At 39.1% G+C, this 15,800-nt stretch overlaps 2 protein-coding genes and 1 non-coding gene across 3 annotated transcripts; 1 reads left to right on the top strand and 2 right to left on the bottom strand.

Annotated features, from left to right (window-relative positions):
- Positions 1–1,626: 1,626 nt before the first annotated feature.
- LOC142182103 (uncharacterized) lies at positions 1,627–2,182 on the bottom strand. The gene is made up of 2 exons (XM_075256035.1): positions 2,036–2,182; positions 1,627–1,941 (listed from the first exon to the last, which is right to left on the bottom strand). The coding sequence occupies exons 1-2, from the start codon at positions 2,180–2,182 to the stop codon at positions 1,627–1,629; spliced, it is 462 nt and encodes a 153-aa protein (XP_075112136.1).
- A 6,956-nt stretch (positions 2,183–9,138) lies between these two features.
- On the bottom strand, positions 9,139–10,930 carry LOC142182104 (uncharacterized). The gene is made up of 4 exons (XM_075256036.1): positions 10,671–10,930; positions 10,234–10,598; positions 10,004–10,077; positions 9,139–9,243 (listed from the first exon to the last, which is right to left on the bottom strand). The coding sequence occupies exons 1-4, from the start codon at positions 10,928–10,930 to the stop codon at positions 9,139–9,141; spliced, it is 804 nt and encodes a 267-aa protein (XP_075112137.1).
- A 1,774-nt stretch (positions 10,931–12,704) lies between these two features.
- Positions 12,705–12,811, top strand: LOC142182465 (small nucleolar RNA R71). Its single transcript, XR_012711284.1, has one exon. It is a non-coding gene; the product is annotated as a small nucleolar RNA R71 (small nucleolar RNA).
- Positions 12,812–15,800: the final 2,989 nt, after the last annotated feature.

Raw genomic sequence — 15,800 nt, forward strand, 5'->3', positions numbered from 1 at the left:
TACCAGCATCTCCTTCTCGGTCATAGTGTAATTTAGCTGGGCTCCACTCAACGTTCTACTTGCGTAGTATATTGGATGCATGATTTTATCTTTTCGCTTCCCAAGAACTGCTCCCACAGCATAGTCACTAGCATCACACATCAGCTCAAACGGTTGCTCCCAGTTGAGGGCAACTATGATAGGTGATGTTACCAGTCTCTTCTTTAATTCCTCAAAAGCTACCCTGCAGTCATCAGAAACACACAAAGGGGTGATCTTTTTCAAGCAATTTACACAACGGGTTAGCGATTTTGGAAACATCTTTTATAAGTCTCTTATAGAAACCGACGTGCCTAAGAAAACTTCTGATTGCTTTGATGGAGGTGGGTGGTGGAAGCTTTTCTATCACATCAACCTTTGCACGATCTACCTCAATACCTTTACTTGACACTAGGTGCCCCACGACTATACCTTCCTGTACCATTAAATGACACTTTTCCCAGTTAAGCACCAGATTAGTCTCGATACACCTTTTCAAAACTCACCTCAAGTTCACAAGGCAGTCATCGAATGAATTCCCCACCACTGAGAAGCCATCCATGAAAACCTCCATTATATCTTCTACCATATCTATAAAGATGGCTATCATGCACCTTTGGAATGTGGTGGGTGTGTTGCATAGGCCAAATGGCATTTGCTGAAAAGCATAGATTCCATAAGGGCAGGTAAACAACGTTTTCTCTCTATCCTCAGGGGCAATAGAAACCTGATTATACCCTGAGTACCCATCCAGGAAGCAAAAGTGAGACCTCCCTACCAATTTAACTAGCATCTGATTGATGAATGGCAGTAGGAAATGGTCCTTCCTGGTAGCCAAGTTTAACTTCTTGTAATCCATACAGATTTGCCAACCTATAACTGTCCGTGTAGAGATCAACTCTTTCTTCTCATTTTTCACTACCGTCATACCTCCCTTTTTCGGTACACACTACACTGGGTTAACCTAGTTGCTATCAGTGATGAGGAATATGATTCCCGCATCTAACCACTTAATCACTTCCTTTTTCACCACTTCTTTCATGTTGAGGTTCAGCCTTCTTTGATGTTCCCTGAAAGGTTTCTACCCATCTTCCAGCAGAATCTTATGCATACAAAAGGCCGGGTTGATCCCCTTAATATCTGCAATGGTCCACCCAATTGCAGTCTTGCACTTAGTTAGTACCTGCAAAAGTTATTGTGCCTGCATATCTAACAAACTAGCTGAGATAATAATAGGTAAAGATGAATCAAGTCCTAAGAATGCATATCTGAGATGGGATGGTAGTGGCTTCAGATCCAACTTTGGTGGCTCTTCTATTGACGGCTTAGCTGGAGGAGTTTTTCTTTCCTCCAAGTGCAAAGGCTCAAATTCAAGCCTCCTTTTCCAAAAACCTTGGCCTTCAAGAGCCAGTACCCACTTTGCCAAGTTTTCACCATTAGCTTCGTCTAAATTCATGAGACAAGCTTCTAGAGGGTCTTTAATGTTCAGTGCCTCATCGTCCTCCTCCAAAACTACATCCACCATATCTATCATAGAGCAATTAGCAAATTCACTTGGTTTCCGCATAGATTTATGCATATTGAATGTTATCTCTTCATTATTTAATCTCATCTTGAGCTTCTAGTTTCACAATCAATTAACGCTCTCCTAGTGGCCAAGAATGGTCTTCCCAAAATTATGGGAATTTTCTTGTCAAACCGACAGTTAAGGATGACAAAATCTGCTGGGAACACAAACTTTCCAACCTGCACCAATACATCAACTAGAATCCCAGATGGCATCTTCACTGTTCGGTCAGCTAGCTGTAGCAGCATAGACGTGGGTTTAGCTCTTCCAATGCCTAGCCTTTTGTATATAGCTAGGGGCATAAGGTTTATGCTTGCTCCCAGATCACACATTGCATTAGCAAAAAGCAAAGTTGCCTATTGTGCAAGGGATTGTGAAACTCCCTGGGTCAGACAGCTTCTCAGCTATGGGTCTCATCACAACATCACTACAGATCTGAGTTAGTGTAACCATGTCCAAGTCTTGAAAGTCGAACTTGCGGGACATCAGGTCCTTCATCATCTTTGCATAACCAGGCATCTCCTTTAAAGCATCAATCAATGGAATGTTTACCTGAATTTGCTTCAATATCTTGGAAAAATTTCTTGTACTGCTCATCTTTCTGATACTTAGCCAATCTCTGTGGGAATAGTGCTATAGGTCTCTTCTTCCCTATGATTTGGTTTTTCTCTTGATCAGACACTACTTCCACTATCGGTTCTAGTGCAGCCTATTTCACAACCTCTTCTTCTTTGTTGGTGTTTTCTTGCACATTTTGAACCGTCACCTTAGTTAAACCTATTGAATCATCTATCTCAATGGGTACTGACACCAGTGTCTCAGTCGGTCTGCTTTCGCGAGCAGTTTCTTGCTCTAGATCTAAGTCTCTACCATTTCAGAGACTTACTACCATCAGTTGCTTCGGGCACTACTCTTTTGGATTGATTTGGGTGTCTGCAGATAACGTCCCATGAGGATGATTATTTAAGGCCATGGAAATTTGTCATAACTGGATCTCAATATTCTTAATCCCTAACTCATGTGAATCTACTCTATCAGCTAGTTTTCTAGTAGACCCATTCACTTTGATGTTCTAAACGTCAATACCACACAAGAGTGAGGGTGATTTGTGTGGTACCCAATTTTTCGATCTAGAAGAACCTGGTTCTTCAAGGTGTTCTAACTGCTACTGTTGCGGAATTAAAAGTATAAAAAATAAAGAATACAGAGATTTTTACGTGAAAAACACCTGGCTCAAAAGGTAAAAAAAACCACAACCTACTACTCAGTAGGATTTTCCCAAACATCCACTAAAATCATTGAGCCAAAACAGTATTTACAAAACTCTTTGTAAACCTAAGGATTAACTCTAATCCCTGTGTAGCACACAACCTCAACTGTTGCGCCACCTTCAAGTTAGCCTATAACTTGAACACTCGAAGTACTTATTACAAATGCTTCTATGAAAGCTGAAAAGATACAACTTTAAACCACCTACTACAATTGAACTAGAATAAGAATAAACACAACAGAATTGGTTCTTCTATCTCGTTCAAGTAGCTTTAGGTTTGCACACTTGAATTACACACGAACTGCTTGCAAAAAGTGTTGCTATTTTGCTCCTTATTCACGTTTAACTTCTGCGTATGTGCAACACCTGTAAAAGGGAACAATCACTGTTATTTAATGAGTTAGTAATCAGAGCTTGATTGAGACTCAATTGTTGATCTTCCATCGAAGTTGAGTCCTTGTTCAATACAAACTCCAACCCTATCATTTATCTGGATTGTGTGATTGTGTCCTCTTCCCATAAGGAGACTTTCTCTCCTTATCCAATATGCAACCTTTTCGATCAGTTCAGGAGATATTGCTGCTTGATTGCTGAGACTTATCTTCTTCACGTGTATCTCACATGTCTAGGTTGATAAATACTATGCCTTACATGATGAACCTGGTCCATGACTGAGTTCATTTGTCATTCTTCAAAACTTTACCTGAACTTGGGCCAACAAATTCCCCCTTTTTGATGATGACAAACTCTGTGCTTTTACTAATTAAAGAAACTGTAGGAACTCAGCTTGACCATCAACACATTAACTTAGAATTTTAACTTATCATCAAGGACCAGATTTAATTAGGTTATAAATATCACATTATTCATAATAAAGAGTAAAGCACAATATCTCTTCCCACTTTTGGCATCATCAAAAAGTTGCATGCATTGTGAATCCTAGATTTTTGTAATTACTCATGGCCACTTGGGCAACTGCAAGTGAAAACATGGATGAAATCATCAATAATCAACAAACATATTCAAACTATTAAGAGCAAAATCTTCATAGAACAAGAGAAACAGTAGTTGTCATTGATAAGATATGTTTCCACCAACAACCCACAAAAAGAAAGAAAAACTTCCAAAGCATGAGCAAAAAAAACAAAAAAGTCCCTAATCTAGGTCACTGAGGGTACTAGTTTGGTTCAGAAGACAACAACTGGATATCCTAAGGCTTGGAGGAACTAGAGGGTTGGGTTTGGAGAAGGTTGAGCATATTCTGAAGCATCTCATCACTCTTCTCCTTTTCTTTTTCTAGCTCAGTTCTAAGTCCATCTCTTTCAGTTTCCAGTTCAGCTACACGAGCCTGGAGCCGAGCAATTTCAGCATCCTTAGATCCACACTCTTGAACCAAAGCCCTAACCTTGTTGTTCATAGGTGTCTTCAGGGATGAACCAGGTTCAACTGGGGTGGCATTGACTGGATAGTCACAAGCCAGAAGCAAGCCTTGACGCCAAAGTGTTCCTTGCTTGATGCCATCTCCCATTTCTTCAAAGGCACATTCAGCTTATCCAGAACAGTAGTCAATATGAACCCATATAGGGTGGAATGAGTCTTGGAGCCATTTATGAACCTGTCCAGTAATCTGACAATAAAGGCAGGCCAATTGATCTACATTCCTCTCACAAGGCACTCCATAAGAACCAGGTCTATGTAGTTGGCAGTGTGCCTCCTCTCCTGTCTGGGCAGCAGGCACTTATTAACAAATTCAAACAAGACCTTATGCTCAGACCTCATATCACTTTTCTGCACAAACCTAGCTTTAGGCACATCTTCAGCAGTTGCGGCATCACAAAAATTCCTAGTGATTTCAAGAGCAGTAGGGAGAGAATCTAGACATGGCCACCTTTGCCTTGTATAATCATCATACCCCTCACTAGGTATGTCTAGAATCTTACCCAATTTGAGTGCATCAAACTGCACCCTTACTCCTTTCACTATACTGGTGACTACCCCATTCTTCACTGTGGCATTGGCCATAAACTCAATCAATTCTTTCCTAGCCAGCCTCCCATTCATTTCAAGGACCATGTCCTTCCAACCTTGTGCAGCTAAGGCATCCACCAGTCTTCTCATTCCTGGCTCATCCAGGTCTCTCAACAGTCTTCCTTTCAAAAAAATTCTTCTGCCAAAGATGGCAAACCTATCTTGTTCCTTTTCAGATTCCTCTTCTTCTTCTTCTCCACTCCATTCTTCTTCTTCCTCAGTAATTTTTACCTGTTTACCTTTCACTACAGATCTGGTTCTTTTGGCTAAAGAGGGTTCATCAGATACAGGTTCAGAGGAAGACTTCTTGGAAGAAGCCTTGGCCTTTTTTGGTTTGGATGTAGGAACCTCCACAGTTGTTCCCCTTTCTTGATGGACCAGTTCCATCTCCTATTCTTCTTCTTCTTCTGAAACCTCAGAACTCTCCACAGCCTTTGCTTTTCCCTTCTCCTTCTTTTTCTTCTTGCTTTCATCCAGAGCTTTCTATAACTTAGCTTCACTTTGTCTGACCCTACTTCTAGTGGCTCTTCCTTTAGGTATTGAAGGTAAGTAGGTGTTGGGGATGACATTTTGCTTTTCTTTGTTGTCTTGGAAGCAGTTGGAGCCTTTTGTGTGGAAGCTTTACGCTTCTTTGGATCATAACTGGCCCCAACCCTCTTCAGAAGATCAACCAGTGTTTCCTCAACAGATGAACCAGGTTCATCTTGTTGTTTGCTTAGATGCACAAGCCCTTCAGTCGCCTCCCAAGAACCACTTCCTCCTGACTTGTTGACACCTTCTTCAACACCTCCACAGATAGCCAGAACTTTTTCTTTCCCACTTCCCCTCTCATCACCACTTGCTCCCCCTCTCTCTCTTTTTCTTTCTTTTTACCTCCACTTCTACTAGATTCAGCCCCCTTTACATCTTTGATAGGACCAACCAAGACAAACCTATTTTCTACATTTTCAACCACAGTAGAGAGTACCATACAAGAACTTACCTCACTAGGGGTTTCTTGAATTTTGGCAGTGTCAGAAGACCCATGTTCTTCTCCTTCGCTGGTAGAATAAAAGCTTCAGACTCAAAGCTTGAGTCAAATTCTTGAGTAGGACTTTCCTTCCTCTGGATACCCTTCATTTTCTCATCTAGAACTTTTCTTAGAGCTCCAGAAGCTACAGTTTTTCTGGCCAACATTTTCTGCCTACGAAACCTAGGTTTTGGGGTTTTACTAGGGGGTGTAGATGAGGATATATTCAAAGGGGATACTGGTGGGGGAGTGCCAGGATTATCTTAGGGTTTAGTCATGGTGGATTGTTTCTTAAGAAAAATTTGGGAATTTTGGAGAGAAGAAGGGCGATCAGAACTTGAGAAGAGTTTTGACGGTTATGGACTAATGAAGAAGAGGTGTGACATGTATTTAAAGATGATTAGACTTAAATGCAGTAACGACAACTTTCTCAGAGGTCAATTAGAAGTCTAATCAAGATGTAATTCCGGTGTCTTAGTGATTATTAGGCATCGCTATATTTTAGGCAAAAATCCCAATTTTTACAGTTTTAGGGGAACGAAACTGGTTCAATGCTTAACAGATAGAATTTCTGGGAATTTGATGAATGTAGGACTTCTGCTCATGATTGGAAAAATAATCTTTCTAATTATGCAAAGTATAGAAAACATACCTGAGCTTTTCATATGAACACATACTGATGAACCAGGTTCTTTATATAGAGCTCTCTTGAACATGCCTCAAATGCCAAAATAGAAGAAACTTTGTAAGAGATTAGTGAGTCATACACATGTCACATGAGTATACTAATTAAAGTATGAAACTGAGTAAGAATTGATCTAGATATACTAATTAAAGTATGAAACTGAGTAAGAATTGATCTAGATATTTATACAAAGTTAGAACTCCTAACCAAAAAATATTTTTTTTTCATTGTGCATTCTGAACTGGACCTATTAGGTGATCTTAATCATCCCTAACTCCAACTTATTCCTCTCAAAGTTTTCTGTACTCAGTGCTTTAGTAAAGATGTTAGCTATTTGTTTATCAGTAGCACAGAATTCTATTGAAATCAATCTTTTCTCATAGTTATCTCTTAAGAAGTGGTGTCTAACATCTATGTGCTTAGTCCTCTTATGATGAACATGGTTCTTTGTCATACTTATAGCACTAGTGTTATCACAGAATATTGGAATACATCCCACTTCAATTCCAAAATCTACCAGTTGTTGTTTGATCCATAGCAATTGAGCACAACAGGAAGCAGCAACAACATACTCAACTTCAGCAGTAGATAGGGCCACAGAATTTTGCTTTTTGATAGCCCATGACACAAGACATGAACCAAGGAAATATGCCATACCTGAGGTGCTTTTCCTGCCCACTAAGAAACCTGCATAATCAACATCAGCATATCCAACTAGATCAAAATTACTGCCTTTAGGATACTAGAGATACAGATCAGTGGTGCCTTTCAGATATCTCAGTATCCTCTTTACCGCAGTCAAGTGGGACTCTTTTGGATTTGCTTGAAAACGAGCACAAAGCCCTACACTGAAAACAATGTCAAGTCTGCTTGCAGTAAGATACAACAGTGAACCAATCATACCCCTATACAAACTTGACTTCTTTCAAATTGGTTGAGGTCATCTTGCATTGCATTCACCCAATCTGCATCCTACAAAGCCTCAACAATATTTTTAGGTTCAATAAGAGATAGGAAAGCATCAAAAGCACATAGATTCTTTAGCTGTGATCTAGTTTTGACTCCAGATGTTGGATCAGTAATAATGTTCTCAATGGGATGAGAACTTTGATACTTGTGAGGTTTCACAACCAACTGGTTTCTGCTAGATGTCTCTCCCATGTTCTGTTGCTGAGGAACAGGTTCATGAACAAGTTCCCCTAGGGGGTTTGATTCAATTTCTCCTTGATTAGTTCCCCCTGTCAGGTTGCCTTGATTTGAAGGACCTGTTCCATTACTTGTTCCTTCTTGTGATTCCACTTTGACTTGTGCTGGGGATTCAATCAATTCCTTTACCAATCCAACGGCTTCATCTTCATTTCCTTCCTCTCAGAAAGAATGTTAGTTTCATTAAATACTACATGTACACTTTCTTCTACACACAGAGTTTTTTTATTAAACACTTTATATGTTTTGCTATGTGAAGAATATCCCAAGAATACTCCCTCATCACTTCTGGGATCAAACTTACCTAGGGAGTCTTTTCCATTATTGTGCACATAGCACTTGTAACTAAATGCCCTAAGATGGGATATGTTTGGTTTTCTCCCTTTAAGTAACTCATAGGGAGTCTTCTCTACCAAAGGTCTGGTCATGCATCTATTGATTATGTAACATGTAGTGTTTACGGCCTCTGCCCAGAAGCTGTGGGGCAATTTACTAGAAAGCAGCATGGTTCTAGCCATGTCCTCCAGAGTTCTATTCTTCCTTTCAACTACTCCATTTTGTTGAGGGGTCCTAGGGGTAGAAAAATTATGATCTATACCATTTTCATCACAGAATTTAGCAAACTTGAAATTTTCAAATTCAGTTCCATGATCAGACCTAATGGATGCAAGTTGATTTCCTAATTGTTTATGAGTTTTTCTAACAAATGCAATAAACATATCGAATGCTTCATCTTTGGAGGTTAGAAATAGAATCCAGGTAAATCTAGAATAATCATCGACAAGCACCATTACATATTTCTTTCCATCTCTGCTCATGGTTCTCATTGGACCATATAGATCCATATGGACTAGTTCCAATGACTTGGTTGTACTTACCATTTTCTTACTTTTGAAGGCTGATCTTACCTGCTTCCCCCTTGCACATGCCTCACAAACTTTGTCTTTCTTGAACTTGATATTAGGTAACCCTATCACCAAGTCTTTAGAGACTAATTTGTTTAGCTGATTTAGACTTGCATGACCAAGTATTTTGTGTCACAGGAGGGGATCATTAACCAACACACTTAAGCAAGTGAGTTCATTTTGCTAAGAGAGTAGACAAATATACAATGTAAATATTGTTAACTCTTTTTCCCTGCAAATAATCTTGTCAGTGGTAAGGTTAATCACAAAGCATTTGGTAAAGGTAAAAACTACAAGATTACCTTTGTCACACAATTGTAATACACTTATTAGGCTATCTTTCAAGCCATTTATCAGGTAGACATTCTCTAGAGAATGAGAATCTGTTTTGCCTACCTTTCCAACCCCAATGATCTCACATTTCTTTCCATTACCAAAGGAGACATTACCTCATTTTAAATCCTCAAGTGAAAAGAACTGGTCCTTGTTCCCAGTCATATGTTTTGAGCAGCCACTATCCATATACCATATTTGGCTCCTCCCTTTCACTTGGACCTGCAAAATGAAATCAAGGGTTAGTCTTAGGAACCCTAACTAGTTTGGGTCCCTTTGTATAGGCAAAAAGATGAATCATATTCCTTCTTACCCACCCAGGAAACTTGTTTTTCTCTTGAACAAAGATTTTGTTCTTTTGACTGGCCTTTTCTTTTGCATTACATTCATTTTTGTAATGGCCAGCCTTGTCACAGTGTGTGCAGATTTTATTTTCAGGAAGAGTGAGGTACTTGCTTCTAGAGTCCCATTTTGGAGCTTGAGTCCCATAGCCAAGTCCTCTTTTGTAGCTACTGTGATGCTCTTGCAGCCAAGAGACTGCATCAGAAGCCTTGTTCCACTTGCAAGTTCTGTCTAGTTCATGTTTCACCTTTCCTAGATCTTCCTCCAGGACTTTGATGAGTTCATCTTTCTTATACAATTCATCTTTCATTTTTCCCAAGTTTTCTTCTAAAGTGAGATATGTGTGATCAGCTTTCTTTTTTCCTGTTCCTAGTTTCAGTTTTAAGTTTTCAGACCTAAGTTCTAGGACACTGTTATCAAGTTCAAGAACCTGGTTCTTTAACTTAGCATTTGTGTTATCACTCTCATTAGCCCTAGACTCTAGACTTTTGCATTTTGCTTTTAGGATCACACATTCCCTAGACAGAACTTCTTTCTTATTGTTAATTATCTCAGACTCATCAATGAAGTCTAGTAGTAGCTCAGCCAACTTTTCTTTAGACAAAAATGTAATCTTATTTTTGAGATGAAGGATACTTACCTCTTGTTCATCATCTGATTCTCCGATGGCCATCAGTGCTTGCTCTTCTTCAGCTTCATCTTCTGAATATTCATCTGAAGTTTCTCCCCAAGCAGCAACCATAGCCTTGGTTGAACCTTTGTTCCTTTTTGGTTGAACCTGTTCATTCTTCCTGTTCCTTCATTAAGCCCTTTCTTTCTTCCACTCAATTTCCCATTGAGGGCAGTTCTTGATCATGTGATCAGTCTTACCACACTTGTAGCAACCCTCATTGGTCTGTTTATCAGGAGCTCTTGACTTGTTGAAGGTTGTACCTCTTGAAGAACCCTTTCCTCTCATCAAGTACTTTTTGAATTCTCTAGTGATCATAGCAATCTCATCATCTTCTAGATCTGAACCTTCAGCAATTATGAGAGCTAGGCTTCTCTCCTTCTTGGGTGTATCCATATTCATGGTTTGCCTTCTCAGTTCATAAGCAGTAAGATTTCCAATCAGTTTATCCAGTCCGAAAGTAGCAATATTCTTTGATTCCTGAATGACCGTGATTTTGCTTTCCCATGAGACTAGCAGAACCCTTGTCAGGATTTTCTCATCCTTGTCTTCTTCAAGAATAATCCTTCCAAGGGACTTAAGTTCATTTGTCCGTGTAGTGAACCTAGTATACATCTCTTGGATAGTTTCTCCTTACTTCATAGTAAAATTCTCATATTGAGAATACAACAATGTTCCTCTGGATCTTTTCACTTGAGGTGTTCCTTCATGATCCACTTGCAAAGTGTCCCATATCTCCTTGGCAGTAGTACAACTTTGGATCATACTGTACTCATCTGGACCTAGTCCACACACAAGCCATTTTTTGGCCTTAGCATTTTTCTCCCACTTTTTTAGGTCTTCAGCAGTGCAGTCAGCCCTTGTCTTTGGCACAACCACTCCTTCCTCATTTTTCATTGTAGTTGCCAAAGGACCATCAGTGACTATGTCCCAGAGTTCATAGTCTTCTCCTATGATGTGATCATTCATCTTGTTTTTCCACCAAGAGTAGTACTGTCCATTGAACAGGGGAGGCCTGGTAGTGGATTGCCCTTCCCAGTTCCTAGGTGGTGCACTCATGTTGATCTTTTCCTAAGGTGTTAGCCTCTTCAAGGATAACCTGCTCTGATACCAATTGATATTCTAAACGTCAATACCATACAAGAGGGGGGTGATTTGTGTGGTACCCAATTTTTCGATCTAGAAGAACCTAGTTCTTCTAGGTGTTCTAACTGCTACTGTTGCGGAATTAAAAGTACAAAAAATAAAGAGCACAGAGATTTTTACGTGGAAAACATCTGGCTCAAAAGGTAAAAAAACACGACCTACTACTTAGTAGGATTTTCCCAAACATCCACTAAAATCACTGAGCCAAAACTGCATTTACAAAACTCTTTGTAAACCTAAGGATTAACTCTAATCCCTGTGTAGCACACAACCTCAACTGTTGTGACACCTTCAAGTTAGCCTATAACTTGAACACTCAAAGTACCTATTACAAATTCTTCTATGAAAGCTAAAAGGTACAACTTTAAACCACCTACTACAATTGAACTAGAATAAGAATAAATACAACGGAACTGGTTCTTCTATCTCGTTCAAGTAGCTTCAGGATTGCACACTTGAATTACACACGAGCTGCTTGCAAAAAGCATTGCTATTTTGCTCCCTATTCACGTTTAACTTCTGCGTATGTGCAACACCTATAAAAGAGAACAATCACTGTTATTTAATGAGTTAGTAATCAGAGTTTGATTGAGACTCAATTGTTGATCTTCCATCGAAGTTAAGTCCTTGTTCAATACAAACTCCAACCCTATCATTTATCTGGATTGTGTGATTGTGTCCTCTTCCCATAAGGAGATTTTCTCTCCTCATCCAATATGCAACCTTTTCGATCAGTTTAGGAGATATTGCTGCTTGATTACTGAAACTTATCTCCTTTACGTATATCTCACATGTCTAGGTTGATAAATACTATGCCTCACATGATGAACATGGTCCATGACTGAGTTCATTTGTCATTCTTCAAAACTTCACCTAAACTTGGGCCAACACATTTGTTGCATCATCCTCTCAAGTTTAGCAAACCCATCTTCATGCCTCACAATCTGTTGTTGTGGATGTTGTTAGTAAGCCTGTTGTTAATTTTGCTGATTGTACCCTTGTTGCCTTTGGTAAGGCACCATTTGCCCATGTGGTCATATAGCCCCATGATTATTGTTATTATTGTACTACCGCTGAGCTGGTCTGTATTGTTGATTCTGCTGGCCTCAATTCTGACCACTTGGTCTCGGTCCCCCGTAGTTGGCCACATAATTTATGTTCTCCTGATATTGCTGATTATCACCTTCAGCACTCCATGAGCAGACGTATGGTTGATTAATGCATGTGTATCTACTGCTTATGACCTGATTCTTCAACCTTCTTGGTGAGGATGCTCATTTGTGTCATTAGAGTGGCCATATTTTCAGCTATGGATTTAGCCGGGTCTAAAGCTACTAAGTGAACCACATGAGTGATTGGAGTGTTTCTTGTTGTCCATCCTGAGTTTTGTGCCATCTTGTCAAGTAGAATCTTGTTCTCTCTGAATGTTTTGCTAAAAAATGCTCCACCTGCTGAAGCATCAACATTGGCTTTCAAACTATCTGCCAAACCCATGTAAAATCTCTGCCCCAACATCTGCTCTGGAATACCATAATGTGGACATGTAACTATCAGACCCTTGAATCTCTCCCACGTTTCATGTAGCGTCTCAGTTGGTTTCTGTTTGAAACTCAAAATCTCATCAATTTGCTTAGCAGTCTTATTGGGTGGATGAAATTTGCTCAAATATTGCTTGACTAATTCCTACCAAGTAGTGATGGAGTTTATGGGGAGTGAATTAAGCCAAGTCTGAGCTGCTCCTGTCACTGAGAATGAAAACAACAACAAACTTATTGCTTTCGGTGTCATGTTGTGCTGCCTTTGCATGGCACAAATTGACAGGAAATTCTCTAGATGATGCTGAGGATCTTCAACGTATGACCCAGAGAACAGTCCCTTGTTCTGCAACAGATGTAGCATGTTATTTGTGATGTGGAATGAATCTGCTTGTATCTGAGGGACTACAATGGCAGTTGCTAAGTTATTAGCAGTGGGTTGTGCCCAATCATATAGTGCTACTTCTGGCACAAGATGTGCCACACCCTGATCATTTGGGTCTTTTGCGTTGTTTCTGTTGTTTGGGTCATTCACGTTGTCTCTGTTGTTTAGATTATCGTCTTCCATGTCTAGTTCAATTTTTTTGGGTGAGTTCTATTGTTGTTTGCCTTTCCTGTTTGCAAGGTTCAATGCCTTGAACACCTTTTTAGGGTCTGATAATGCTTCGAGCAATTTACTAGTTCTTGAGGAGTTTCTAGGCATGCACCTGTAACAACCACGACTACAAATGTTAGAATTTCAATGGTTAGTTTAAATTGAAGAAAATTGACTACACTAAGAATTTTGCACTTCTTTTTAACTGCGATCAGTAACACCGTTAAATCCCCGGCAACGGTGTTATAATTTGATCACGCGCAACTATGACTTATAAAAAGGACAAAGCAGTCGCTGCAAATATATTTCGATTAACAAGTTCAGAGTCGAATCCCACAGGGAATTAACCTATCAATCACAGCTATTGGACTCACAGAAATTCACGTATTCAATTTTCAGAGATGTTTGAGTAACAAATTTGGGTGTTTATTAACTAAATATTATCTAATAAAAATGCAGTAATTAAGAACTAGCTATAAAATGGTTATAAACAAGAATGAGAATGATCTAAGGTTCTGATTTCCCCTCTTGTCGGAATCCTTTTAGTTATGTTTGCTATAAATTTGCCTAAGTCTTCTCTATCGATCATGAACACTCTGACTGTCGTAACACTCTCCCGAGTAATTACAACAATATACTAGACATATTCTCCCGAATTACGCTAGCTGGCCTTAGTTACAGCTCACTTAGATTTCACCCAAAGTTTCGTTATCCCTAATCTCACCTTTAAACCCTTCGTATTGATCCCTCATATACGTTAGGAGTGATGTTATTTAACAACTACCTAAATATACACTCTCTCCCGAGCAATGCATACTAAATAGGTACAGCCGATTGAGGGCTCTTCAATCAACAACAATCACAATATAGTTGAACAAACAGAGAAAATATTAAGGCAAATCTATATTAACATAGCAAGAAATTCATCCTCTAAGAGGTTCCATCAAAACCTTAGATTAAGAGTTTAGCTACACATAATTATTTTCACAATCATAACAGTAGAATTCATCATTAATGATCAAAACAATAGGAAGAAAGGTAAAACTCTATGTTGAATCTTCTGCCTTGCCTCTTGCCTCTTCTTGCCTTCAATAATCCTTCAAAAACCTTGATACCTTCTTTTTGGGCGAGCTGGGCTTCTTATAGGTTAAGGATAGTTGTCCCCGAACTTACGAATTTACCCCTGAAATAAAGTTCCTCGGAGTGGCCAGCGCGGCCGCGCTCGGACCGCGGTCAGACCGCGCATATGGCATTCATTTCTGCCCGGCGAGCGCGGCCGTGGTTGGCCCGCGCTCATGGAGCTCAATTGTCTTCCATTTTTTCCTTCTTCTTTCACGTGCATTCACCTCCGATTGGCCTTCCTTGCTCCAAATTAACTCCAAACACTGTTCAATGTCCTCATAATCAAGACTTGCTCCTGTAAGGTACAAAATTCATAATTAGAGCCATTTGTTGTCATTTAACCTTCATATAGCAATAAAGTATAACTAATTTGGGGCGTAAATGGTCGCTAAACTACATGAATATAGCCTATTATCAACCTGCCATGTAAGGTTTTGTATACACAAAGAAAGGAGATCTTGGATATTTTGACTTTAGTGAACTGTGTTAATTGTAGATCTAGAGGAAACTAAAAATTTAACTAAGAAATTCCCATAGACGACGCCAAATTGTTTGACCAAAAAGTATAAATCTTAGCTCAAGTAATTAAATTCATGTAAATAAGGGTTAATCTTAGCTAACAATAATATCCTTAGATATGATTCTTAAAGAATCAATAAATACTACGCAAGTACGGTCGAACGGTGGTAGTAGTATGTATTAAATATTCCACAAATCATAAATAACAATACAATAATTAATAACAATGAAAAGCAATAAATGACATTTAAGTAAATAGAATGAATGTGTCACCCAATAAAGGATGAAATGAGTGAATATTCTTTCTGACAATGATGAATGATAAATAATCTCTTGAATCTTTGAGTTATTCTCGTTGGTGGAAAAACATATACAAGAATCTTAGTGAAAATGTGATGTTTGCTTACTAGTAACGAGATCCATTTTCTTTCTTCAGTCATAGTGTGTTTGCTTTACAAATAAATATCTTGGGTTCGAGTCACGATGGAGGGGAAGTATGGAAACACCATAGATCCTCCTAAATTGGGAGGAAATTTAAAATAAAAATAAAAATAAAAAATAGATTAAAAAATATGTCCCTCTATCATAGAATCCTTTTCTATTTACAGGGAACATACTTCTAACAAACCCTAATAGTACAAGCACAGAGAATATCCGCTAGAATATTGTTTGTCAAATCATATCTTGAAACTAGCCGTTACTGCTCCGTCTAAGGCACTCGATCTCGGCCCCAACTCTCGTTGACTCTTCGGCTCCGTCCTTTTGTTGAAACTTTGACCACAGACTTCGCCGCTTCTCGAGCCATTTCGACAAATGACGACTTGAGAACTCTTTCCCTAGTACTATCTTG

Source organism: Nicotiana tabacum, chromosome 6 (assembly GCF_000715075.1).
Source record: "Nicotiana tabacum cultivar K326 chromosome 6, ASM71507v2, whole genome shotgun sequence".
NCBI classification, from domain to species: Eukaryota; Viridiplantae; Streptophyta; class Magnoliopsida; order Solanales; family Solanaceae; genus Nicotiana; species Nicotiana tabacum.